Source organism: Drosophila albomicans, chromosome 2L (assembly GCF_009650485.2).
Source record: "Drosophila albomicans strain 15112-1751.03 chromosome 2L, ASM965048v2, whole genome shotgun sequence".
In the NCBI taxonomy this organism is placed as follows: Eukaryota; Metazoa; Arthropoda; class Insecta; order Diptera; family Drosophilidae; genus Drosophila; species Drosophila albomicans.
Genome location: NC_047628.2, coordinates 28,788,671 through 28,814,384, shown reverse-complemented (window position 1 = coordinate 28,814,384; position 25,714 = coordinate 28,788,671). Strand labels below are relative to the sequence as shown.

The window sequence follows — 25,714 nt, the reverse complement described above, 5'->3', positions numbered from 1 at the left end:
TTACTGCAAATACAACCATTAAAACTATCTAAATCAGCGCTATCTAACTTTGATATCAGAATTTATATACCATTAACAAAGTATTTAAGTTCTAAAGCTAGCATTAGATAGCGACAATTGAACTAAGTTTAAATGTTTACAAATTTGTTATATGTTAATAAATTTTACAGCGAAATTGCCAGTTCTAAATTACGTTTAATAACAGCTATTAACTAATCATAATATTTAAATTCTACTGCCAAAATTCGATAGCGCTGATTTAGGTAGTATTAACGATAGTATTTGCTCTAAGTATTTATTCATAAATTGTTGCAAATATTAGAGGTTAATCGGATAATGGAAATCACAATTTATATTAGCAACAATTTGTTAATAGTATTTTAATTCAATCGCTATAATTAAATAGCGACAATTGCCATAGTTTAAGCGATACTTTTTGAGTAAATATTTATACCGAATTTAATCCCCGAAACCAATTAAATTTATTGGAGCAACAACATTTCAAATGTCGAAATTTTTAGACTTTAATTGCAAATTGAAAATTACATTTTTGTGTCATTAAACGTTTATTAACCGCACTTAATTTCTATAGCCAATTTTGGTTAACGATAATGTGAATAGTTTAATGACTATAAAAAGTGATGCTGAAATTAATATTGTTAATCGCAAGAAATGCTGTAATTTCTTGGATTATTCACATATTAACATGAAAATCGCTAGAGCTTAAATGCGAATCGGAAATTTGCATTTTTATCGAATTGAAGTTGCAATTAAAATCGGCTTTAATAATTACGCATTTCGATAAAGACAAACAAAGTCAATATGATGTGTGTGTGTTTGCTGCGTGTTATTAATATGTTTTAAAAAAGTTCATAAATGTATGGAATTAATTGAAAAACGCAACACAAATATTTGCCCAGTAGTCAACTATTTATTTCAATTAAATTAATTAATTATTTACTCATCGCTTTGCTCATGGCTCAAAGGCAATGTGCAATTTCATATCATTTTATTTTTATTTTTACTACTTTTTTTTGTCGACAATCTCATCAGCTCATCATCACTCAAAGACTTGACACATATGCAGTTTGTGAGCGTGCGGCAATTAAATTATTTTTATGATTCTTTTCTATATTCAGTTTTTGAGGTGGAGAAAAGCGCACTCAACTCAACGGCTAATAGTCGCACTCATTATGGCGGATCTTTCGCTGAGCTGGCGGTAATTAGCTGCAGCTTAAGCGAATATCCTCTAACGCCTTTTTCCGCCTTTCTCCCGCTCTCTCTTCTGTCTGCTGTCAGCTTCACCTATGCAGAGTCCCAACGTGGCCTGGTTTATAACGCAAATCTGCTAAAGCACTTTGGCTGCAAGCACGCAAATGAACCCAAAGCCGTCAAAGGATACAGCTCTCTCTCTTTTTTTTTTTGTTGTTATTGTTGTTTTACTATTATTGTTGTTGTTGCCACAATTCAGCTGCCTGCTCTAATGAACCACATGAGAAAAACGGTACACGAGTGGCAAGCTAATTCACAACATAACGTAATGACATTAGCTGCCAGCAAATGAGCCAAGTTCACAATGTAAACGCTCTCCAACTTTGTGAATTAACATAAATAATGCAAGAGTTGCAATTATTATTTTCAATGATCTTTTTTCGCCAACAAAACTGCAAGGATTAAAACGAAATATCGTATTCAAATCACTTGATTGTCAATATCCGTTTCCAAATAAAATACACAACATCGTTTTCGTTTGAAATATATAAAATGACGAAAGCTAAAATGAAAATATAAAAATAAACCACACAGAATGTACAGATAAAGAGAAGCATATTTAAAACTAAATATGGTCACATTTGTTATGCTAATTTTGATATTCATAATATTCATATTTTGTATAGTTTTTTTCTGACAATAAAAGTACCAAAACCACAATGTCATGAGAGTCTACTAAAATTGCATTTAAAGTAAATAAAATAAGTGCACAACGTCTGCACAATTTGTTAAATTTTGATATCTCTAGTATTCATGTACTCTTTGATATAGTTTCTACTCTATGATATATTTCGTACTCTCCGGTATAATTTATACTCTCTGGCTTATAATAGACTGCTGGTCTTGGGTTAGACGCACTCAGTTTTCCACACAAATTTGTTTAATATTTTTTATTTTAATGATTATTGAAAAAAAGTTAATATGGAAAAACCTTGGTTATTTAATAATACTTCAATTAGAATATTCAAAATATTATAAAAATATAATATAAGTTGTTGTTTCAAACATTTTCTTCAAGCAACTTATACTCTGGGTATATTTTACACTCTATGGGATGTTGCGTACTCTATGTTGAATGTGGTAGAATATTGATATACGAAATATATCTCTCGGTATACTTTAGTATTTTTAATATATTTGTAAAATGTAGTTTTATTATAAATGGGTAATGGGTATCTATGTAACTTTCTGACTCGTTTTTCTGATAACAAGAGTCCCAAAAAACATGAATTATTTTGTCAAAAGAATCTGAATTTAAAATGCATTCATAATTTAGTGTTTAAACTGATGCATTTTTGTTCACTCTCTTATTATAAATTATCTCTTCACTTACTCTAGAAAATATTGCACACTTACTTAAGTTTTCAGCAGACGTTTCATAACTAAAGCTTCTATACGATTTTTAAGCTGTTTATATTTCAAAAAGAGAACTCAACACCTTTCTACGTGCCGCTTGCTTTGAGTGAAAATAATATTTACATTTAATTTGGCAGCTTAAAAAGTTAAGTCAACTCAAAGTTTTTTATGTGGCGTTCGCAGCCACAAGAATGTTTTGGCAGACTTTTGTTGGAGCGGGGCAGATTAATCAGTTATTTAAGTGCACTTTTCGGCAAATGTATTGCAGATGATTTTTGGTTGGTGGCATAAAATTCGCCACAATATTTCGCAGCAAGCGCAGAGCTTTAGGTAGGCGGGAGGCAGGGAGGCAGGTGGCAGCTTAACATGTCAAGCTGGCTCGCTTTGCAGGTGCATGCAACAGCATGTGGCAACATGGCTAACGATTTTAGCAGTACAAAATATTGTCGCATTTTTCAATATAACAACGAGAGAGGAAGACAGAGAGAGAGAGAGAGAGCGCACAAAAACTTGTTAAGTGAGTGTGGTTAAGCGAGGTGTGTGTGTGTGAAAAATTCAATTTGTTACACACTTTATGTTTGGCTTTAGCTCTGGCCATTCATAATGAAAGGGGAAGCGAGAGAGAGAATACGGTTAAAAGCTTCGAGTTGTCTAAGAGCTTGCGGCATAAATTAATCTAGAAGCTGCAACGGCTTAAGCTGCAATTTCATTAAACTAAAAAGCACTCGAAGTGGCAGCTTAGCTCCCAAAGTTGCAACTTGAACGAAAACTATTTAAGCAGGTAAAATGCATTCTGAGGCGTCTCCAAATACTCGTACTTAGTAGTAATTTTGCAATTACGAATGCGCACTTAAGTTTAATTAAAAGCACATTAATTGTACTTCCAACGTCAGTCGCAGAGTTCCACCCACGTATAAATTGTGAGCTGGAGGCAAGAAGAAGAAGAGTTGCTTGCCACCTTTTGCTATCTTCTGTGCAGCTGCACCCACAACAATTCTTAGCTAACTTGAAAAACAATTTACGTGGCAGGGCTGAATTTATAGCTACTGTTGCTGCTGACTGGATTAAACGTGGCTCAAAGCAGGCTAATGAAATATTAAACTAAGTGCACGGCTCACTTGCCTCACAGCTCCTCACTTCTCCTCACTAATCGGCGCCACTTTGAAGTGCATCAAGTTGCATTAACTTGCAACAGCAACGTGCAACAAGCAGCCACTCAGCTTACTCAAAATATCTGCGGACTCAGACCTCAGTTAACTGACCGAATATGAACCGTGTTGACCAGGTCTTTGTGCTGTCCATTAACTTGGCAATTGCAACGCAGTCCTAGAAGTAGATACTCATTTGGCTTGGTGTGTGTGTGCGTGTGCGTGTGTGTGTGTGCGGGCTGCAAACTGAAGTTCCTCTTATGACGGCACTAAAAATGAAGACACTAAACGCAGCGCCACAAAAGCAGCGTCATTCGCATACCTCGTATTTTAAATTTGAAAAGGGTTGCTTAATCGCAAAGAGTCTATACAATAGACACAGCTGTAGAAGTGTTGTACAGCTGAAATTTTAAACAGTTCTGATAAAAACAAAGCTTATTTGCTTATTAGTATTCATTAATTTTTCATAATTTGTCATCTATGTATATGAACAACAGCGTTTTATAAAGCGTCGAAAAAAGAAGTAGTTGAATCAATTTGTATCAAATAAAGGTTTAAACTTTATTTCAGAGAGAGTAAAAAAAGTAGAATTTGTTTGATGTATTTTGAGTTTATTTTATGTAACATAGTAAAGAGAACTTATTTTTTCTTAGAACCAGCATTTGACATGAAATTTAGTTACTTAATGTAAAGTATAGAAAAAATAAAAATTCATTTAATCATCCGTATTAAAAATAGGGTGAAGCTTTTGTTACTTTTCTTTTATTGCAATTTTGTGATTATTTTGCTTTATAATACGTAGTAAAAATGAGAGAAATAATAAATGAATCTTCTTTACAGTCAAATAAACATGTTATTTAATTTACGTACCACAAATGAAAAATAAATATGTTAAATGACTATGAAGTAAGTTTAATTTCAAAGTCATACTTCAACTATTATTTTTGACATGTTCAACACAATCTGGTATATATTGTAGTATGTGGTATATGTTGAATATACCAAATATAACCCTCCATATATTTTGGTATATTTTCGTTATATTTTAGGTATTTTGGTCATCTCGTTTCCTCTTCTTTCTTTCTATCAAAATTCTCATCTTCCACAGTTCTTCGTAGCTCTTTAAGAGGTATTTACTAGTCATCAACTTTGCAAGTAAATTCCTGGTTGTTTGGTTATTGTTGCAACCATTGCTGTTATGTGGCAAACATCACATACACATACACACGCACACGCATGTACAAGCTCAACTACACACGCATGGACACACACACACAAAAAGTTACAAATACAATAGAAAAGAAAACAAGTTGCGCGTGTGTGTAAAACTTTATTTTTACGACAAAGTGCAAGCAGCAAAGTTGTTAGCAAAAGACAGAAGCTGCACCATAATAATAACACAAAAAAGCACAACTAAGACTGTTTCAAATTACTGATATAAAACCCTAAAGATACCCTGTAAAATTTAGTAATTAAATGAAATGCTATTAAAGTAACTATATTTTTACTAAAAGAATATAAATCACAAGAACAAAGTATATTCTGAGTATAAGTAAGAAAAAGATATAAAATTACAGGGTATATTCACAGCCTTGATATAGCCAACTTCAAATAGGGAGACAGCAAGCGAATGCGTGTATTTGGAGCAGTTGCAATCATCAAAGGACATCAAGTTGAAATGAGTTTCGATTAAATTTAAAGAGGGACAAGCCACCCTCTTGACATAGTTTCCCAGTGACAGGGTATCAGAGCAGTGCAGAGTCGTGTCAAGTTGTTGTTGCATTTGCAGTTGCAGTTGCTGGATTTTAATTTTTAGCAACGTCGTGCGGCAAGTTGAATATGCGACAAAGTTTTTAACTAAAAATTGCCGTACAGCAACTTTTATGTTCTATATATGGGCGAAAAGAGAATTTGATTTTTATACTTTGTGTCGCCGTCAAGTTGCTGTTGTTCGTTGTTGGTCGTTGCACGTGTCGTATACGCAACGCGGATTCAATTACAATTTGAAGCGAGACGCGAGACGATAATGTTGTTTGCCACAGATAGAATCTTCTTTCCGAAAGTTTGCTGCTTACATAATTGCAGTCGCCATTAACACCGACACTTAATACGCAATTTATGCAATTTGATGCGCCATGATTAATGTTGCTCGTTGTCGCTGTCTCAGTCGATGTCTCTGTCATGTTGCAACTTGTTTTTCCCCTCTCCGAAATTTGTCTAACAAATCAGTTTGCACAGTGGGGCCAACAAGAAAATGGCAAAACGTCGCTTAAGTCGCTCCATTTTGAGAGCGAAAACTTGGCCAATTATGGCAAGTATTTAATTAAACATGAAAGCTTTCACGACAGCGAACCAAAGCAGCCGCCGAGAGTTTAAAGTTGTTGCGCCAGCTAATTGAGCTGCAAGTTTGTTAGTTAATATTATTAACTGTCCGCCAGCGCTCCAAGCACCTGCAATTTTTTATACTCGCTACCCAAGGAAGAAGAAGTAGAAGGGTAGAAATGTTGGTTGGCTTTGGTTGACAATCTGGTATAGTTTGTAGTTAGTGGTATATTTTGAATGTAGTAATATATCATTATACCAAAAGTAACATTTGGTATATTTTAGTATTTTGTTGGTATATTTTAAAAATAGTTCCGCACTTGTATATGGTATATTTTGAATGTAGTACTACATCAATATACCAAATGAATCCATTGGCATATCTTAGTATTTATACGGTATGTTTATTTGGTATATTTTAAGAATAATATTAGAATATGGTTTAATTTTAATGTGCAATATTTTAGTATTTTTTCGGTATATTTGCTTGGTATATTTTTACGAATTATACTCGACTGGGTACCACATGTAGCCTTTGGTATATTTTAGTATTTTTCGATATATTTATATTTGGGTTTGTTTCGTGAATAATACCTCACGGGTATATATTGAATTTATTTTTTCGGTATATTTGCTTGGTATATTTTTACGAATTATACTCCACTGGGTACCACATATAGCCTTCGGTATATTTTAGTATTTTTCGATATATTTATATTTGGTTTTGTTACCTATAGCGTAAGGTATGTCTTAGTATTTTTGTCGGTATATTTATTTGGTATATTTTAAAAAATAATAGCTGTATATTTTAATTGTAGTACTTTATCGATATACCAAATGTAGACTTTTGTGTATCATAGTATTTTTTTTTTGGTATATTTCAAGATTATTTCTGCACTTTTTTGCTTTTACTGAAAATGGGTACCAGGTATCACACAGTCGAACACACTCTTTTTATTTGCATTGCTTTAATGTGGCAAACTGTCACAAAAAGCTGCTGCATCAGTGTGAGTGTGTTTTTTTACGACAGTATCTATAAATTGTTTGAATGCTTAAGTGGAGCGAACTTTTGTTTAAAGTTATGCGTGGCAACCACGCCCCACCGCCCCCTCCGTTCGCTCAAGTCGCCCACTGCATAAATGCAAAGTTTGTCAAAGTTTTGTTGCCAAAAGTCAAAGGCGCACAATGTTGATGAATGAGCTGAAACTGTTTTACAAGTCGTACGAATAAAACGGAGAAACGGAGAAAAAGAGTGGAGAAAAGTGGGCGTGGCGTGGCTAGCTGTCCAGAGTTTTCATCATGTTGCGTTCTTATCGCAAAGGAAGGCAAAAATTAATGTGCGCTCTGCTTCCTCTGGCGAGCATTTAAAAACGCATAAATGTATTTTCCGGTAATTCTGCATCGCTCTCTTTCTCCCCCTTCCTCTCTCTTTCTCCTTCTCTGTATGGAATGCCAGATTTATGAACTTGCAGAGCGCAAAAAATTAATTGCCATAGTAAAACAGAAAACTTCAAGTGCAAGGCACAAACCAAGCAAATTTGTTAGCCAGTCGAAGTCCGAGTCCCGAGTGTGTCAGCTGCAAAACTATTAAAAAGGCATCACGAACTGGCTAAGAAAGAGATAGAAAGAAGAGTGAAAAAGAGGAGAGAGAAGAGAGATGCTTTCTCGACTCACCTGGCAGGAGTTTTAGTACCTGCATTTCCGTTAGCCACAAAGCAAAAGCACAAGCCCCAAAACTGTAGCTGACTTCCTGTTGTGAATGCAGACGCCGGACCAAAGAGAGAGAGAGACAGAGAGAGAGGGAGAAACGTTGCCTGGCAGCCGAAAATGCGGAAACGTCCATTTTATAGCGGAAATATATTCTTATGCGGAGACGCGGCGATGATTTATGTATGTTTTGGCATTACGTGCTCCTGAGCACAGCATCAAGGGAAGCTGCCTTCGCTTTGTGTGAGAATTTCGAATTAAATTCCATTGCATGGCTTATGAGAAGCAATAACAGAGAGAGAGAGAGGAAGATGAAGGAGACGCAGCGATTTGCAAACGGAATAAAATGGGGAAAAACTGCAACAGAAAATGGGTTAAGCTCATACTACAAATGCTGCAATTATTTGCATGCTCGACTCTCAAGCATTTCTATTTGCCTCCGCCTTTTGTGGCACACTCACACACACACACACACACGCATACGTACAGATGATGCTGAGGAGAGTGCGTGTCTTTGTGGCGCCTCGACTTGAATTCAGGTTAAGTGCGTGCTTCATATGCGTTTATGCTGACATTATTATAACACCCTTTACTCCCTCTCTCCCCTTGACTGTGTCTCGATTACAGTTTGCGAAAAGCGGCAACTTTTTTAGTTAAAGTTGAAGGCATGCATGCAACAAGAGCAACAACAACAACAACTGCAACATGAGCTAAAGGCAACAGCAACTGCTGCCAGCAACTTTTATTTTGTGCAGCAATCAAAAAATTTAAAAACAAAAAAAAAAGAAGGAAATTAAACAAAACTGTCGCAAATGTCTAATACCCTGTAAATAGCAAGCGGAATAAGTTTTGTATTAAATTAGCTGAGTTATAACAAATATATATATATATATATATATATATATATGTATAAATATCCTGTAAACAGCAAGCAGAATAAGTTTTATATTAAATTATGAATTGTTCGAAGAATGCTTTATAAAGATTTTATTTAGAAAATGACCTAATAGAAATTTTTGTCTTGTTGTAATAACTTTGGATTTTACAAATAATATTTATGCACTTAAATTTCCTTTTGAAACATTTAAGGGAAAAATATTCATTATATTGCTGATATTTCTCAGAATGTTTTCTTTTTCTACAATTCTACACTTGCGATTTTATGACTTGACTTTTACTATTATATTCAAGAATTATGTAGATGAATTTATGTAGAAATGTTCATTATTTTTTCTGACTATTAATATTAATAGTATTTCTTACTATTATATTAAATTTGATTTCAATTGAAATATAAATTCATAATTCAAAAATCAAAAAAAAGAGTAGAAACAAAAAGTATGGAAATTACTTTTACTTTCCAAAAAATGAATTTATATAAGTTAAAGATTTGTTAGATGAATTTATATAGAAATGAATATATATAGTAATTTTTTTTATGTTTGAATTACGAATTTATATTTCAAAATCTATATCTATAAATGAAATCAAATTGTATTTACAGCATATCTTTTAGTCGATAACTGTTGTATGCTGCTTTTCAACTTGTTTTTTCTCTTTTTTTTGCAAGAAGCCTATATAAAGCATTGGCAAATAATTAAAAAGTTTGCGCTGTTGGGCTAATGGAAAGCGAAAAGTTTGCGAGACTCATTACAGCTGACACACAGAGTGTAATTTATGAAAAGTTCATCGAATATATACGCAAATGCTTAATATTAAAAATTGAATTTCCAGTTCATTAATTTGTTATTCTTTGCCATAGTTTTGATGCGATTCGATTGCTTGAGGGAATTCACATTTATCGTATGGTTTTTCCATACTTTATTTTGTCATATTTTGCAATATTTTCGAATTTATTCGCTGTGGTAAATCTTTAATATTCCTTTGGGGCATTCATCATTTCGGGCAGCGTTTCCTTTGAATGCGATTCAAATGAATTTTCAATTTGCCAGGCATTCTTTTAAATTATAATTTGTAATTAATGCCGATAACTGAATTGACTTAAAGGAATTCACACACACACAGACATGTGAAATATACACATAGTAATGTGTATGTGTGTGCTCAGCAATATTTAATGGCAAATTCTCTCGCAGCCAAATATAATAATATATGGCATTAAATGAAATTTACGGGTCAACACCTCGCATGTGCACACACAGATACAATCACACACACACACACATACACACACTGACAGGAATGCCCGGCAGACAACCGCACACACACACACTTAAACACTAACCCACACATGCAACAATTCATGTCAACTCGGTTATGCGGCTTTTGAGCTCCCAAACGCGAATTTTGAATGCTCTAAGTTGGTGTAATGAAAGCAGGGTATTAAAAAAAGGATTCTTGATATTATTATTGGTTAAGGTTAGATATTTTTCTAGTAGAGAATAACTTTAAATTATAGCAGAGTAAAATTTGTTATTATTAATAGGAAGAGGAAATACCAATTTCTAATAATAAAAACATTATATTTGTATCAAATTTTGATGTAAGTCTTACGGATATTTTTTTATTTATTCATTCTTTTCTTGCTAATATATTTTCAATGTTTAATATCTAATATAAAATAATGGAATTGTTTAATATAATAATATATTCTACAAATATAGTAATTATGTAGAGTATTGATGGAGTTTGCTTTTGACTCGTATCTTATTTCATCCTTACTCTTTTGTTAGACGTGTTTAGTATAATAATATACCACATTATAAAAAAAAATACTGAATTATGTATGCTATTGTTTGATGTTGTTTTTTAATCCTTTCTCATTTATTTTATAATCGTTGTTCAGTCCACCATAAAAATAGATTATTTATATCTAAACATTTTTATTTAATTTTACTAGAATTACTGACTTTTTGGAAATTGTGTAGTTAATACTATATTTTAATCATATATTTTTGAGCACTTCTCTCTTTGTTATTCTCTTGTTTATTAATTTATTGTCTCGCTTCACAAATTATGCAAATAATTGAATCTATTTTGTAGAGTATTTTGACTTTAGTTTCATGCGAATATTTTTACATTTTTTAATATTATATTTTTTTCGCTAGCGTCTCTGGCGCCTCTTGCCATTCCGATTCGTTGCAGCTGTCTTCTGCTGTTTGCCACCTGCCACGCCCACTTGCACTCGCACTCGCACATAACTGTGTGCATTTTTTTGCACTCATTCGCATTCACATGCACATTCACATACTCAGACTCAGACTCCGACTCCGACTCCGCTGCGAATGAGTGCATAACATAATGCATTTATAGAGGCCACTGAGCAATGCGAAACGCGTGTCAGATAATTTCGCTCTGCTTCTTCTTCTTCATTTTGTGTGTGTGTGTGTGTTTCTGTCTGTGTCTGTGTTTGTGTGCATGTGTCAGTGTCGTTGCCAGTTGCCATTTTCTGTTAACGCGTTAACGTTAACCGTTTGTTTTTCGCGCGTTTGGCAATGCAATTTCTTTATTCAAAATACCCTGTAAAAAGAAGAATGTAGCAAAGGGGTATATGGGCAGAAAAGTTGGTTTTTGATTGAGAATCTTTTTCCATGATATAGAACTCACAAAATGGTTTGATGGGGCGTTGTTTGATATTAAATTAATGGTTACTCAGAATATGTCTTTATTATACATATAATTTAAAGATATTCTTAGAATGCATATATCATTATTTTTATATTTTTGAATGGAATTTTGTGTGGCGATCATAGATACAATTCAAAATATAGCTAAACTTAATTTAAGTCTAATTCCCAAATTTATTATGAGCCATGCATTTTTTATTATTTCTATATTCATTTTTCACTTTTAAGCTTTTACTTTTATAGTCTTCTATGGAATAATACCAAATACATATTTCTAGGTAACACTAAAAGTGTTTTGCTCTTCTCTTAAAACTCTCGTGAAAACTCAAATGAAGATTTAAGAACTTCAAGCAAACACACGTATTGTTTTTATTTAATTGTGTTATCCAGGTAACCTTTTTTACAACAACTTCAATTCAATTTCAATGACTTTAAGAAAATATTCAATTCAAATTGAATTGACTGTAATACTTGAAAATTCTTATTACTTATCTAGTAATGAAAAAGAATTTTCCTTGAATAATTTGGAATATGTTTTCATTATTGAAATTATGTCATAGTACTCCTTGCTTCCACTTCCTTGCTCAACAGTTCGAATTCGAAACGTAATCACAACAGTTGCCTCATTGAATTTGTGTCCAGGATATACTTAATTTCAACAGCTCTTTTTTCGTTTATTTCTACATGATAATATGTTTGTTCCCGCTGTAGTTGTAATGTCTGTCCGTCCGTCTGTCTGTCTGTCCGTCATTAAGGTGGCCCAGCGTTACGACTTTGGTTTGCGCATGAAATTTTATGTCGAGTGCTTCGAGTATTTTTTGCAGTTGACGTTGCCATTGCAGATAACAAAAACGCTGACAGCCAAGAACAACAGACAGCAGTCAACACGACAGCAACAGCAACTGCAACAACAACAACAATAACAACAATTGCTGCTGCTGCTGCACCACAAGACAAACAGTCAACGGCGACCACATCGCGATGCGATGCGTCTGTTGCAGTTGCAGTTGCTGATGTTGTTGCAGATGCAGTTGCAGGTGGTGTCAAGCAAATACAGAATTGCTTACTTACACAACCAACATGCAAATGGCTGTAGCTGTATATACTCGTAATTGGGCTGGTAAAAAACTCTGCAAATGGACAATTAGTTGGGCTAATGACAGCGAAAAGTTAAGCAAACGTTATTGTATATTAAATATACTATGGTATATTAATCATACAAATGTTATGGTGTATGAAATATACTTCGCATTCAAAAAATGTTATAGTATATGAAATGTACTGTATGTGAGCAAATGTTACAGTATATTATTACTATATATAATCAAATTTTATAGTATATTAAAGAACATATACTGTATGTTATCAAATGTTACAGTATGTATATTAAATATACTGTATGTGAGCAAATATGATTGTAAATTAATAATACTATATATAAGCAAACGTTATTGTATATTAAATATACTGCTCATTATAACTTTGTGCCCTCCGTGAAATGTGTGTAGAAGGAGGCAGCTTCGATTCTATAGAGTATATATATTCTTGATCAGCATCAATATAGCCCTATCATTATGGCCATAATTTTGTATATTTTTATATTGTATATTTTTAATATAACAGTACATATATATATATAGTATAAATATACCATATTTTATAATCTGGTATATCGTTTACTGATTGTATATTTTAAGTATATATAGCATATATGGATATATTGAATTTTAGTATATAAATGTGGTATAATGTGGTATATTTTGTACTCTATTAAATAATTTTAATTTAATAGTATATAAATATACAATATTTTATATTATATCGTTTACTGTATTGTATATTTTGAATATCAATATAGCATATATGGATATATTGAATTTTAGTATATAAATATACCATATATCATATTCTGGTATATCTTGTATTCTATTGAATAATTTTAATTTAATAGTATATAAATATACAATATTTTATATTATATCGTTTACTGTATTGTATATTTTAAATATCAATATAGCATATATGGATATATTGAATTTTAGTATATAAATATACCATATATCATATTCTGGTATATCTTGTATTCTATTGAATAATTTTAATTTAATAGTATATAAATATACCATATTTTATAATCTGGTATATCGTGGTATTGAATTTTATAGTATATCAATATATCACACATACCCTTTGTTATGTTTTAGTATTTTTGCAGTATATTATTTGGTATATAATAATACCACACTGTTTAGCTTTTACTCAAAATCAGTATCGATTATCTCACAGTCGTGCACACTCGGCTGTAGCTTTCTTGCTTGTTTTGTTTTAAGTTAGTTGCTGTTTAGCTTCATTAAATACATAAATTTCATATTCAAACGTATTTATTTGCCACTCTCAGCTTATTTTGAACGTATTTAATTTATTTATACACCAGCACATTTACTTAGAAGCCCCAAAACGCAATTAAACGACATAAATATGTAATTGCTAAGCTCGAGCTTAGGTGACATTTATTATCTATTTGAATTGTGCGCCCTGAAAGGGGAATTTCTTTTGTTGAGCTGGGGATTGGGCAAAGTTTCCGAAGTGCTTTAGCAAGTTACACATTTAGTCTTTGTACATTAAATATGAAGAATGTTTAATTTGCTGTTACATGATGTGAAACTCGTACATTTTCTTGCCAATAAAATTTGCGCAGCAACAAAAAAGTAAGACAAAAAGAGAAGAATGGAAGCTGGGCAAAAGTTTTGACTGTCCGCGTCCTGAGCTCGCAGCTTCCTGTTCATCTTCCTGTTGTTGTTGTTGTTGCTGTGTTTCTCCATTTTCTGGCACTTTGGGCATACGAGAAACTTTATTAAAAAGTATGCAGGAAATTGTTTGCATCTATGCAATGCTGTCCTTCCTTTCCCCATCTTCCCTTTCCCTTCCAAAATAAAGCATTGGTTATATGATCTACATTTTTGTTGTAGTTGTTGTTTTTGTTGCTGTGCAGATTGACATGAAACGGCAAAAATGAAATTGCAATTTCTTGTGATAAATTTCAATGAACAAGCAGGAAAAATCTACCTGCTGCCTTCCTTGCTGCCTTCCTCGAGTCGAGCAAATGAAAATATGAAAATGTGAAAATATGAGAAAAGTATGCAAACTGCAAATAATTTGAGTGCAGTTTGCTGTTCAACATGAATCAAAAGCTGCCACATATAGTAAGAAAATGTGCCTGCCCGGAAAATACTCGTAATTATCCATATATAACATTTCCCTCATCCAATAACAAACGACATTTTTCATATGTGTGTGTGTGTTTGGAAGCAATTAGCAGCTGCAGCTGCAACAATTTTACGCTAATTAATTTCTGCTCATAATTTGCAAAGTTTTTGTTGTTTTGCTTTATCAAAATCAAGAATTTCAATACCACATCAAAAATCACTTTCGATGGCAATTTTGATTAATTATATCGAGCAGTGATATTAAATTGAACTGAGATTGGACGGGGTAATTATTGCCTCGATTTCGTGGAAAATATTTTAGAAATTATGATGATAATCTGCATAATTTATTTATTGAGAGAACGTAGAGAAAGAAAATTATAAATTATTTAGGAATATTTAAGGCAAATCACGTGGAATGGAAATTCCCTTTATATTAATTTGAAGATAACGAATAATTAAACAAAAATTCTGGAAGTTATTTAATAAATATTTACTCTTAACATAGTTGCTTTGGTTGACAATCTAGTATTTTTTTGCAAAGTAGCCTTTCTTATATTTTATACCAATATTAATTTTTAGTTATTTTAGGCCAAATGTAGCCATTAGTATATTTAATATCAAAAGTATATTTTGGTATATTTTATACCAAATGTATACTTTAGTATATTTAATACCGAAAGTAGCCCTTGGTATATTTTATACCAAATACAGTATATATTATATTTTATATCAAAATTAGCATTCAGTATATTTTATACCAAATGTAGATTATAGTATATTTTACACCAAATGTAGTATATTTAATACCAAAAGTAACTTTTGGTATATTTTGCACCAAATGTAGCTTATAGTATATTTTATACCAAAATCAGCCTTTAGTATATTTTATATCAAATGTATCCTTTAGTATATTTTATACAAAAAGTAGTATTTGGTATATTTTATACCAAATGTGGCTTATAGTATATTTTGAGTATAATTGTGGTATATTATTTTGGTATGTTTTGATGGGTAGCTGGTATCTCACAGTCGAGCACACTCCACTGTAGCTTTCTGACTTGTTTTGATATAATTTCTTTAGATTTTCAATAACATTTCATGCAGAACATTACTATAATAAATGATTGAATTACATGAAAAGTCGTTTAGAGTTAAATTGGCAAACAAATAATGTAAATGGGCGTGGCAAAAAAAAGTTGCAGCTTCACATAAAATGCAGCCAAACTAAAATTTGTATAGTCAAGCTGCAATTTTCGTAGCTGCTTTCGTTGTTGATTTGAGGGAACAGGCAAAACTTTTCTTGATGTGACTTCAGATCGATTTTAAGGCAATAAGAAAATGCATCGCTCTTTTTTAGTGAGGTTGGCAAACTGTGTCGAAAGTGTCGTTCATCTTGGCCAAAAAGAGAAATTCGCCTCGAACTTTTCAATTTACATTTTTAAAAGTCGTCGCTGGCAGCTGGCGCGTCAATTAACGAGTCATTAACCATTAAGTGCAAACGTGCAAACATACATATATGCAATCTCTTTTGATCCAATATTGAATCTGGCTTCCATTTCCATCTTTTATTTCCATCTTTCAGCTGGCGTCTTGGCCAATCACCATGACAGCCTGACGCTGAGTCCGGCGGAGCACAGCGTTGTGCGCTACACAAACGAATCGCTCATTGTCCAATGCAGAGGTCCCAGTCCCCAGGTGAAGCTGCATTGGAAATCGCCGAGAGGTGAAATTATAAGCGCGAATAAAGGACGCATTCACATCGAGCAAACTTCACCAGGTGAGCGCAACAAGAAGAGAAGAGCTGAGAAGAGTTGAGAAGAGCAGCAGCAGAAGTTGAGCTTGGGTCAAAGGCGAGGCGAGTCTGGAGTCCCAGGAGCAGCAGGGATTGCAAGGACTGTCTCGCCTGCGGCACAACAAACAAACACAATTAATTGCATCTCTACACACACACACACACACACACACACAGACAGAGAGAATAGCGATTGCAATTGCGTTTGGCTTTTGCCTTTTCGAATCTCTTTTGTGGAGCGTGGATACCCTGTAAAGTAAATGCAGTAGAAGAGAGTTGTATGAAATAGTATTGTAGTAGAATGATTAATAATATTTTATTGAAATAACGTATACAATTCCTTCTGGCAATGAGATGAGTCAGAGCGAAGTAGAAGAATGATATTATATGAATTTCCCCTTACAGAAACTTAACAAATTATATAAGATTGTCAAAAAAGTCTACTTACTTTAAAAGTACAAGAGTTTATTTAGTTTAGTTTATTGAGATTTTCGTAAAGATTCTTTATTAGACGCACATTTTCTATATTAACCAACAAGAAGAAGAGTTGGATTTCATTTCTTATATCATTTTTAATATTCATTTATTTATCAATCATTAAAACTGTTGCTTTGCAGTGAATCTTTTGCTTATTGTTCAATATCCTTTTTAATATCAAACTTCGTATTATATTATATGGTGAAATTTGATCATTCTTCTAATTAGCGAATAAACTGTATAGGAAGTCAGAAAGCAATTAAGTAAAATTCATAAATCATAAATTAGAACTATTAGAATTTTTACAAATTAAACAATAATTTATGTTCTCCAATTCGGCATATTATCTTGAATATATTATTATTATTTTTTATTGAAATAACAAAAACATATCCTTATTGCAATGAGATGAGCCAGAGCAGCTAAGAACTTCAAGCTATTTTGAATATTTTAAATAATCAAATATCAAAATAATCAAATAGCTATATTTTAAACAGTGCAAAAAACAAAAAATATATATTAGAAAAGGCCTTCCTAAAAATAGAACACTTCCATTTATCTAAAGAAAAATACTAAACAGATGAAATTCTTCTTGAAGTTCATAGGAAGGCTTCATAGGTAGGTCTTATATTCATAACTAAGAAAAATATAAAATTTGTGGAATATATTCTTGTTTATGTTCGATTACAATTATAGAAAACTATGTTAAATAGAATAAAGCGAAACTGAGCGGTATTATTATAAAAGTATTAGGCATATTTTGCTTTCTTCGATATATTTTGAATGTAGCACTATATCAATATGCCAAATATAACCTTTGGTTTATTTTTAGTATATTATTTATAGCATATTTTAAAACTAATACTGCTCTGTTTTGCTTTTATTCAAAATTGAGTGTTCTTACCTTTTTGTTAAATGAATTCAATAAGCAATATGATACAAAATAATCGTTGGAATACTGTGATTAGCCATATTTATATTCCTTATAGACAACAACTAAATTACACTACTTACAGGGTATTCTCTAAGCCAGCTCAACCAGCTTGATTTGCTGCTCTTTTTTTCCCGCTTCCTTTTTATAGAGTCAGTCTCTAGTTTATTATATTGTTTGCATGTTTATCGCACACAGAACAATTGCAAATCGTTTTCGCACACATCGCACTTGCGGACAAGGGCAATTGGAGCTGCGAGGCGGTCGAGGGGGGAATGCATAGTAAATCGTTCGAGTTGATTGTGTATCGTAAGTACAGCAAACGAAACCCCGAAAAGATATTCATTAATTTTGCATTGTCTCTTTTTGTTTTTCCTCCGTGTGTTTCTTTTCCACTTTTCCACTTTTTTTGTTTGTCAACGACAGAGAAAATTACGTTTACGGAAACGAATTCGGTGACGACGGTGAAGGAGGGCCAGAATGCAACCATATTGTGCGAGGTGAAGGGGGAACCGCAACCGAATGTCACCTGGCATTTCAATGGACAGCCCATTAGTGCGGAGGGTGAGTGAACTTTCTCCTCTTTCTCCTCTCTCCGAGAGAGTATCGAGCAAAAGTTAATGAGCCTTCCTTTTGGCTCTTCGATTTTTGTTCGTTGATTTCTTCTTTTTTTTTTGTTGGCTTTCCACCTGGACACCCGTTTATCAACGCTCTCTCTCTCTCCCTTTCTCTTTTTGGCAATTTTGACAGCAAACGCTTCGAAATTTCGCATCCTGGCGGATGCCTTGCTCATCAAGAAGGTAACACAGTTTGACACCGGCGAATACACGTGCCGAGCATTCCAAGTGAATTCGATTGCTTCCGATATGCAGGAGCGCACAGTTTTGATGAAAATCGAACGTGAGTGAGATTTATGATTTGCCCTTTCTCTCTCTCTCCCACACTTTGCACTCCTATCTATAATAACCAGCTGCACAGTGTGCCAAAGCTCTTTGCACACTGCAAACACAAAAATTAACAACATTTTTTATTTGTCGCTAAATAAATTGAATTTCATTATTATTTGTATAAACAATATAAATGAATTTCAATATTAAATAGCGAAAAAAACAATATGAATTTATTTACTAACACATATATAAATTCTAGCAACCATTTTATAGAACCTAAATAATGCGCAACACACAAAAATAAACCACATTGCAGAAACTTTTTATTACAGAGCAAAAGCACTTATGTAAGCTGAAAGTTAAAAGCATTGATTTCGATCGATAATTTGTTATCATCTATAACTTTCAGCTTACTTAGGCATTCAAGATATTTCCACTAATAAAAATAGGAATTATTAATAAAATTCTTAACAATATAAAACTTTAGTTAAATCCTTTTCAAATGGTAGCAATATAAATTCAGCTTGCCATCACAGTTTCATATGCTTTCAAAGGTCTGCGAAAGTTCTTAAGTACTTTTGAATAAAAGAACTTTAACAAATGTAAAAGTATCTTAAAGATACCTTTTTATTATAAGATAATTGATAAATTGATGATAAACAGATGATTTAAAATATGTTTGATTTCGAACTGTTTAAATGATTCAAATATAAATCGATTATCTGTGCCATTACTCTTTCATATGCTTTCTCTTCGAGAAGTGCAAAAGTATCTTAATACTATCTTAATATTATAAGATGATTGATAAATTAATGATAAACAGATGATTTAAAATATGTTTGATTTCAGACTGTTTAAATGATACAAAATTGTATTGATAAGCTGTGTCATTGCTCTTTCATGTGCTTTCAAAGTTCTGCAAAAGTGCTTAAGCACTTTTAAACTAAAGCTCTTGAAGAAATGCAAAAGGGTCTGAAAGCTTCCTCAATATTATAAAATGATTCAAACACGTTTAATTTCAAACTGTTCATCCCCTTAAATGTACTTTCGAGTAACTTTGGATAATTGTATTTATTTTTAACCGATTGATTAAACTTTCAATGCGCTTTCTCTCAAGAACATTTCACACCTTTTTCGCCCGCTCTTAAACCACTGTGCCTTTGTTGCTCGTTGATGGCACTGAAATTACACTTGAGCATTTTTCTGGGCGGCTGTGGAAATGTGTGTTGCCGTGTGTTTAGGTTGCGTTTTAGTTGGTTTAGTATGCAGTGCAGCGTGCGGCAAATAGTTTTTTGAGCACAAAATATATATTTTAAAATTACATACGTTTCGCTGGCCGCACATATGTGCAGATGTGGGCGTGGCACATGTGCAGTTAATGACTTTATGCGAGTTGTGGCATCATTCAAGCTCACAACTGACTACGATTTAATCAATTTAATCGATTGATTCACACAGATAAGCCACAATGGATTCACACGTTGCACACTGAACAACAATATGCTTACCTCAATGGGACGGCGATCATCGAGTGCAAGGCAACCGCTGAGCCACCGCCAACGTTTAGTTGGTACCGCAAACAGAAGCGACTCGAGAGCAACGAGCACACGCATCTGATTGAGACTCAAGCGACATTCTCCCGCATCACAATCCATGTGCATGATGCCAAACAGTTTGACAACTATCGCTGTCGTGTCCACAATCATCTGGGCACCATTGAGCGAGTGACTCGACTGGAGCAGGGCGAGAAGCCGCCGCCACCAACTGTGTTCCAGCTGCGGGGCTACAACTCGAATACCTTCGATGTCGATGTGAGTGCGCAGCGTGATAAGGATAAGGTGGGGCCCATGGATGTGAATGGCTTTCGCATTCAGTACATAACCGAGCCGGAGTTCAAAGCCGATGCCAACAAATGGACTAATGCCAAGCACAAGGACTTTCCCTACGAAGAGGGTAAGTCTCTCTCTCTCTTTCGTTCTCTATTACAGTTTACTCTTTTTTTGCATACAGGTGCGAGTCTGCTGATAACGAACCTCGAGCCGGACACCGAGTATTTGATACGCGCTGCTTCGCGTAATCTCGCCGGCTTCAGCGACTACACAAAAGTTACTCAGAAGCGCACTTTGTCCTTGGAGCTGCGTGCATCGGCTGGCGCTTTGTTGCCGTCTTTCTATCAACTGTTAACGGCAACACTGTTGTTGTTGCTGCTGCGGCGCTGTCACTGAAGCGTCTGTATTTCTTCCTTTCCAGTTCCCTTATCCCTCTTCCTATTATTCCACTACTAGAAGCTGTACTTCCAGTTCCCTTTGCAATCTTACTTCCAGTGTCACTTCCAGTCTCACTTTCAGTCTAACTTCCATTTCCCCTTCCAGTCTCAATTCCATTCTCACTTCCAATCTTACTTGCACTTCCAATCACACTTCCAATCTCACTTCCAATCTCACTCCCAATCTCACTTCCAATCTTAATTACAGATAGACTCAATGCTTCACTTCCAGTCGCACTTCCATTCTCACTTCCATTCTCACTTCCAGTCACACTTCCATTCTCATTTCCAGTCTCACTTCCAGTCTCACTTTCATTCTCACTTCCAGCCACACTTCCAATCTCACTTCCAGTAATACTTCCAGTCTTACTTCTACTTCCACTTACACTTCTAGTTCCACATCCTATTCCACTTCCAGTTCCCTAACCACTTACTGTTCCACTTCCAATTCCATGTGCTTTGTCTAGCTTTAAGACTATCTCTGATTTGCCGACTTGTACTAAATATTGTTCTAAGTTCTTGATACGAGTTTAAACACTCTCTTAAGTCTACGTCTATAAGCAGTTCTCTATTGAATCGTTTCGTTCGTTTAGCCAGCCCAAAAATTAGTCAAAATTGAAAACAAAAACTAACAATTAATCGCTTTATTATTATATTAAAGGCATACAGGTTTGTTCCGACTTACGCTTTCTGCTTAAATTCTATTATACAGAAATAGAAATTGGAATTGTATTCCAAAATGTATTATAATAGATGTATTTCATAGAAACCTCAGCGGATTCAAGTAGAAAGTGGAATTCGGAACACGTTTATTGCTTAGCTTCTAGCTGAAAATTTAATGAAAGTTCAACTTAAAAGTTATATTTGCAAGAATCCCAAAGAGCTGTGGCCCCCAAAATAGTACTAGCTGCAGTTTTGTGCCTTGAGGCCAACAAAAATAAGTTAAGTTACTAAAAGGATAAACTCGAATTACTCCAAAACTCAATCCAAACAAGTAAATAACCGATAAGCATTTAAATGCCATATCTACCAAAACGAATATCCACTTAATAGTCTCTCTCTCTCTTCTATACTATACACAGAATTATTATAAAGGAGCTTAGAAATGAAATTCGTTGTTGTTTTTTGTATAAACAGTTTACAAACATTTAAAACTATACCAAAATAAATAAATTGAACACAACAAACAGTCCATTAGAATGCAAAAAAAAAAGAGAAGAGGAAACACAAACAAAACAGACAAACTGAACAACAATTGCGCATTCCTTTAATAATAAATTGAATTTTATAAAATATACAAAATACAAATACACATACATACATACTATATGATAAATATATATTTCAAAAGATATATTTCACGTAACCAAGTTGCCAATGATTAAATGTTTTGTGGTTTCTGTGTGCCAATTGTGCAAAATTAAAACTAAACAAAATAAACTCGAATAAATACTGAAAACAATTGCAAGTTTTACATTATTTGTTTTTGCTTACTCAGCTGTGAATTAAACGCTGTTCTTTTTGTGCTATGAAAAACGTTAATAATTCATTGTATGGCAAAAAACATTCTCTAAATTTCTGCAGAGGCGATAAATTTATGACGACAGCTGTGAGTATTTAATTAGAATTATTAATGCAACTAGAAATATAAAAAAATTAAATTTTACATTTCACAGAGAAATTCAAGGATGAAATCAAATGTAAGTATTAAAGCGAAATATTAAATTTGTAAATAAAGTATTAAATTTAATTTATTTAAAATTTTTTTATTTTGAATTATAATTTTATTTATTTTGTAATTTTATATTTTAAATTATTAATTTCACTAAAAACTAAATTTGAATTATTTAAATTATTCAATATATTTTTTATTTTCAATTAAAGATTTATTTATTTTTTTCTCCACTTAATAATATCATTTAATTCTTTAAAAAATTTAATATATTTCTTATTTTAAATTATAATTTTTTTTATTTTGTAGTTTTATAATTTCAATTATTAATTTCTCTATTTATCAATAATAATATTGAATTCCTTAATTTATGTAAAACATATTTTATTTTAAATTATAATTTTATTTATTTTGTAGTTTTATAATTTCAATTATTTATTTTTAGGCTTTTCATTTTAAATACAATATCATAATTGTTGAATATAAAACTAATACAATGTTATCTTCGAGAATTAAATCAAATTTTTGGGAAATTTACTTTCGACTATCTTAAAAACCTAAGCAACAAAAATTTGTATTTCTAAATTTCATATTTAGCTGCAGAACTTTTAAAAATTAGTTTCGAGATTAAATTTTATATGTTTTGATATATACTTTACCTAGAGTTTAAAACTCTTTAATTTGCTATTTTCAGCTTATATTTTGACGGACTTGTTAATTGAAGTTAAGAAAAGCTGAAAACGCTGTCTAAACAAATAAGTTTCCCAACTGCTGAGTTTGAAGCAAGCGAGCAGCTGTCGAAAGAAGTTTAAGCTAAATTCTAGTCGACATTGTTTTGACATGCGAGCAAATTTCTAGTTAAGCAAGATGGGTAAGTAACATAAAATAAAAGCGAAAAAAGAGAGATTTCACTTCAAGAGCTTTTCTCTTCTTCGCTCTTTCCGCAGATTCGGCACGTGCGTTTAGGAAATATTTATCAGCTCGCATTCGAGCGGAGCGCATGGAATTGTTGCCCACAACGCAACGCCACCCGCCGCTGCAGCGCTACAACCACAGTTACAGTCGACTGCCCGCTGGAGGGCGCTTGAGTGAAAGCTTCCATCTCAATTTGAACCGCTTCGTTGGAAGGAAAAGCAGCTGCCAATCCCAGAAGACGCCGCCCAAATCTGATGTCTTGGAGCCACAGCCACAGACAAAGTCAAAGAAAGTCAAGTCCAAGTGCAGATTGAAGTTTAAGAATCCCGTGCTCGTGGTGCGCTCTCGTCCACGACTCGAGTGCAGCAGCAGCAGCGAGGGAGCGAGCATCAAAGTGCGCTTCTCCAAGTCGCCTCTGCGGCCAGGCAATCTAAGAGAGCAGCCACCCTTAAGCTGTGTCACGGACCAGAAACAAAGCTGCCCTATAATTGAGCCAAAGAGTAGCCCTTGCCCTATAATTGAAACTAAGAGTAGCCCGTGCCCTGTAATTGAGCCAAAGAGTAGCCCCAGCCCTATAATTGAGCATAAGAGTAGCAGCGTTACTAAAGAGCGACACATTTCTTTTACCGAAGCAGAGCAACCGCCTTGCGACACGCATATCACCCAGCAGCTGATGTCACTAATGCAAAAGCTAGAGGATCAACTGGCCAGCGAGAAGAAGCAAAAAGAGGAGCTGAATGCCATCAATAGTCAGCTTAAGCAACTCACTGGAACAGTGACTAATCTCAACGATAAGTGCAATCAGTTCGAGACAGAGAAGAGTAAATTGAAGCTTGAACAACCTTGCTTGGGCAACCAAGGATGTGAAGAGAAACTCTGCCATAAGCCGTCGAGCATATGTCAGTTTTGTGCCCATCAACAGCTGCCTGTGCTCTGTTCTATGCAGAACGAGCTCTTTCAGCTGATGGGAAAGCGACTGTTCAGTGACGTCGCTCTTACCATACTCCTAAGAGCGGACAACGTCTACCATGTTAATGTTCGTGACTTGGACACGGGCAAAGTGCTCGGCTGTTTGCTGGTCAACGAGGCGGGCATCAAACAGGCCAACTCTCTTGGTATTTTTCAAGAGATCTTGACCTTCTGTGTGATTGATGTGCGCAGCTCGATGAGCACGCGAGACGCCATCTTTGGTGGCATCAACTTTGAGTTTGTACGCGATCAACGACTGCACGGGGGGCATAGTGCGCAGCGAAAGCAACTCTTTAAGGAAATGCATTGTCCCATTAGCAGTGTGAGAGCGGATCAAGCTGTAGCAAGGGCGCCACATCGTTGCAGTTCCTTCCAACATCAACGTGAAAAAAAGAGCAAGTCCAAGTTGAGTATCTCGCAGGCCTTGCTGCAAATTGGCACCATCGACAAGAGTCTTGTGCTCTCCGATGACGAAGCTAATTACCCCGTGAGTGGTATCGAAATTGTCTCCATGATGGAGTCAAGTCCGCCCTGTAGTGAAATGGATACAGCACATAGCTCCGTCTCTGTTCAGCGCACGCAAAAACTCGCCAAATTTTAAAGTGTTTCTTTTTATTTGCTTACTTGTTTTAATAAAAGAGAATGCCGCCTTTTAACACTGCAGTGTGCGAAGAGATCAGCTGCAGTTTGTATTTGCATGCAAAGAGCTCTACAACTAAAACATAAGCTCTCTCTTATTTTAATAGCTATTGACTAGCTATTCCCAAACATAGTAGAAAGTTAAACTCTTCCCACATAGACTTGCTGCTCTCGCAGCTTAATCTTTGTTGTTGCCTAAAAGCGCTGCGTGCATGCGCCTTGCATGTTTGTTGTTGTCGCTGAGCGCAGCTTTGCTAAAGCTCTTCGTATATTGCGAGAACAGCTGTCGCGGCATTTTTAGCGTGTTCGGTTGTGTTGTGCGTATTGTGCTCTAGTGATTTGTGTAAAAAATAAATATTTTGAGCATCGTGAGTGTTTAATTTTGTTTTAATTCAACAAATTCGTTCGTCTAAACAATTTGCGTATGGTGAGCTAATCGTACGGTAAGTTTAAAGCATTAAAATGTACATTTTTAAATTGCGTCTCATTTTTGCGCTCCCTCTTTCACTTTTTCCTTGCTTTGTTGTTGGCTTGCGTAAAAGATCCCGCCGAAATGTATGCA

At 34.1% G+C, this 25,714-nt stretch overlaps 2 protein-coding genes across 2 annotated transcripts in view; both read left to right on the top strand.

Annotated features, from left to right (window-relative positions):
• Positions 1 to 20,968, top strand: part of LOC117565521 (limbic system-associated membrane protein) — a 98,380-nt gene extending 77,412 nt beyond the window's left edge. The window contains exons 2-7 of the mRNA XM_034244659.2: positions 16,184 to 16,378; positions 18,000 to 18,110; positions 18,228 to 18,365; positions 18,552 to 18,701; positions 20,150 to 20,644; positions 20,702 to 20,968. Coding sequence (XP_034100550.1) covers positions 16,184 to 16,378; positions 18,000 to 18,110; positions 18,228 to 18,365; positions 18,552 to 18,701; positions 20,150 to 20,644; positions 20,702 to 20,916 — 1,304 coding nt within the window. The 3' untranslated portion in view covers positions 20,917 to 20,968. The remainder of the gene's footprint in view (positions 1 to 16,183; positions 16,379 to 17,999; positions 18,111 to 18,227; positions 18,366 to 18,551; positions 18,702 to 20,149; positions 20,645 to 20,701) is intronic.
• A 2,312-nt stretch (positions 20,969 to 23,280) lies between these two features.
• On the top strand, positions 23,281 to 25,204 carry LOC117565519 (uncharacterized). The gene is made up of 2 exons (XM_034244655.2): positions 23,281 to 23,500; positions 23,577 to 25,204. Exons 1-2 carry the CDS (start codon positions 23,497 to 23,499, stop codon positions 25,112 to 25,114), a joined length of 1,542 nt encoding a protein of 513 aa, XP_034100546.1. The 5' UTR covers positions 23,281 to 23,496; the 3' UTR covers positions 25,115 to 25,204.
• The last annotated feature ends 510 nt before the right edge of the window (positions 25,205 to 25,714 follow it).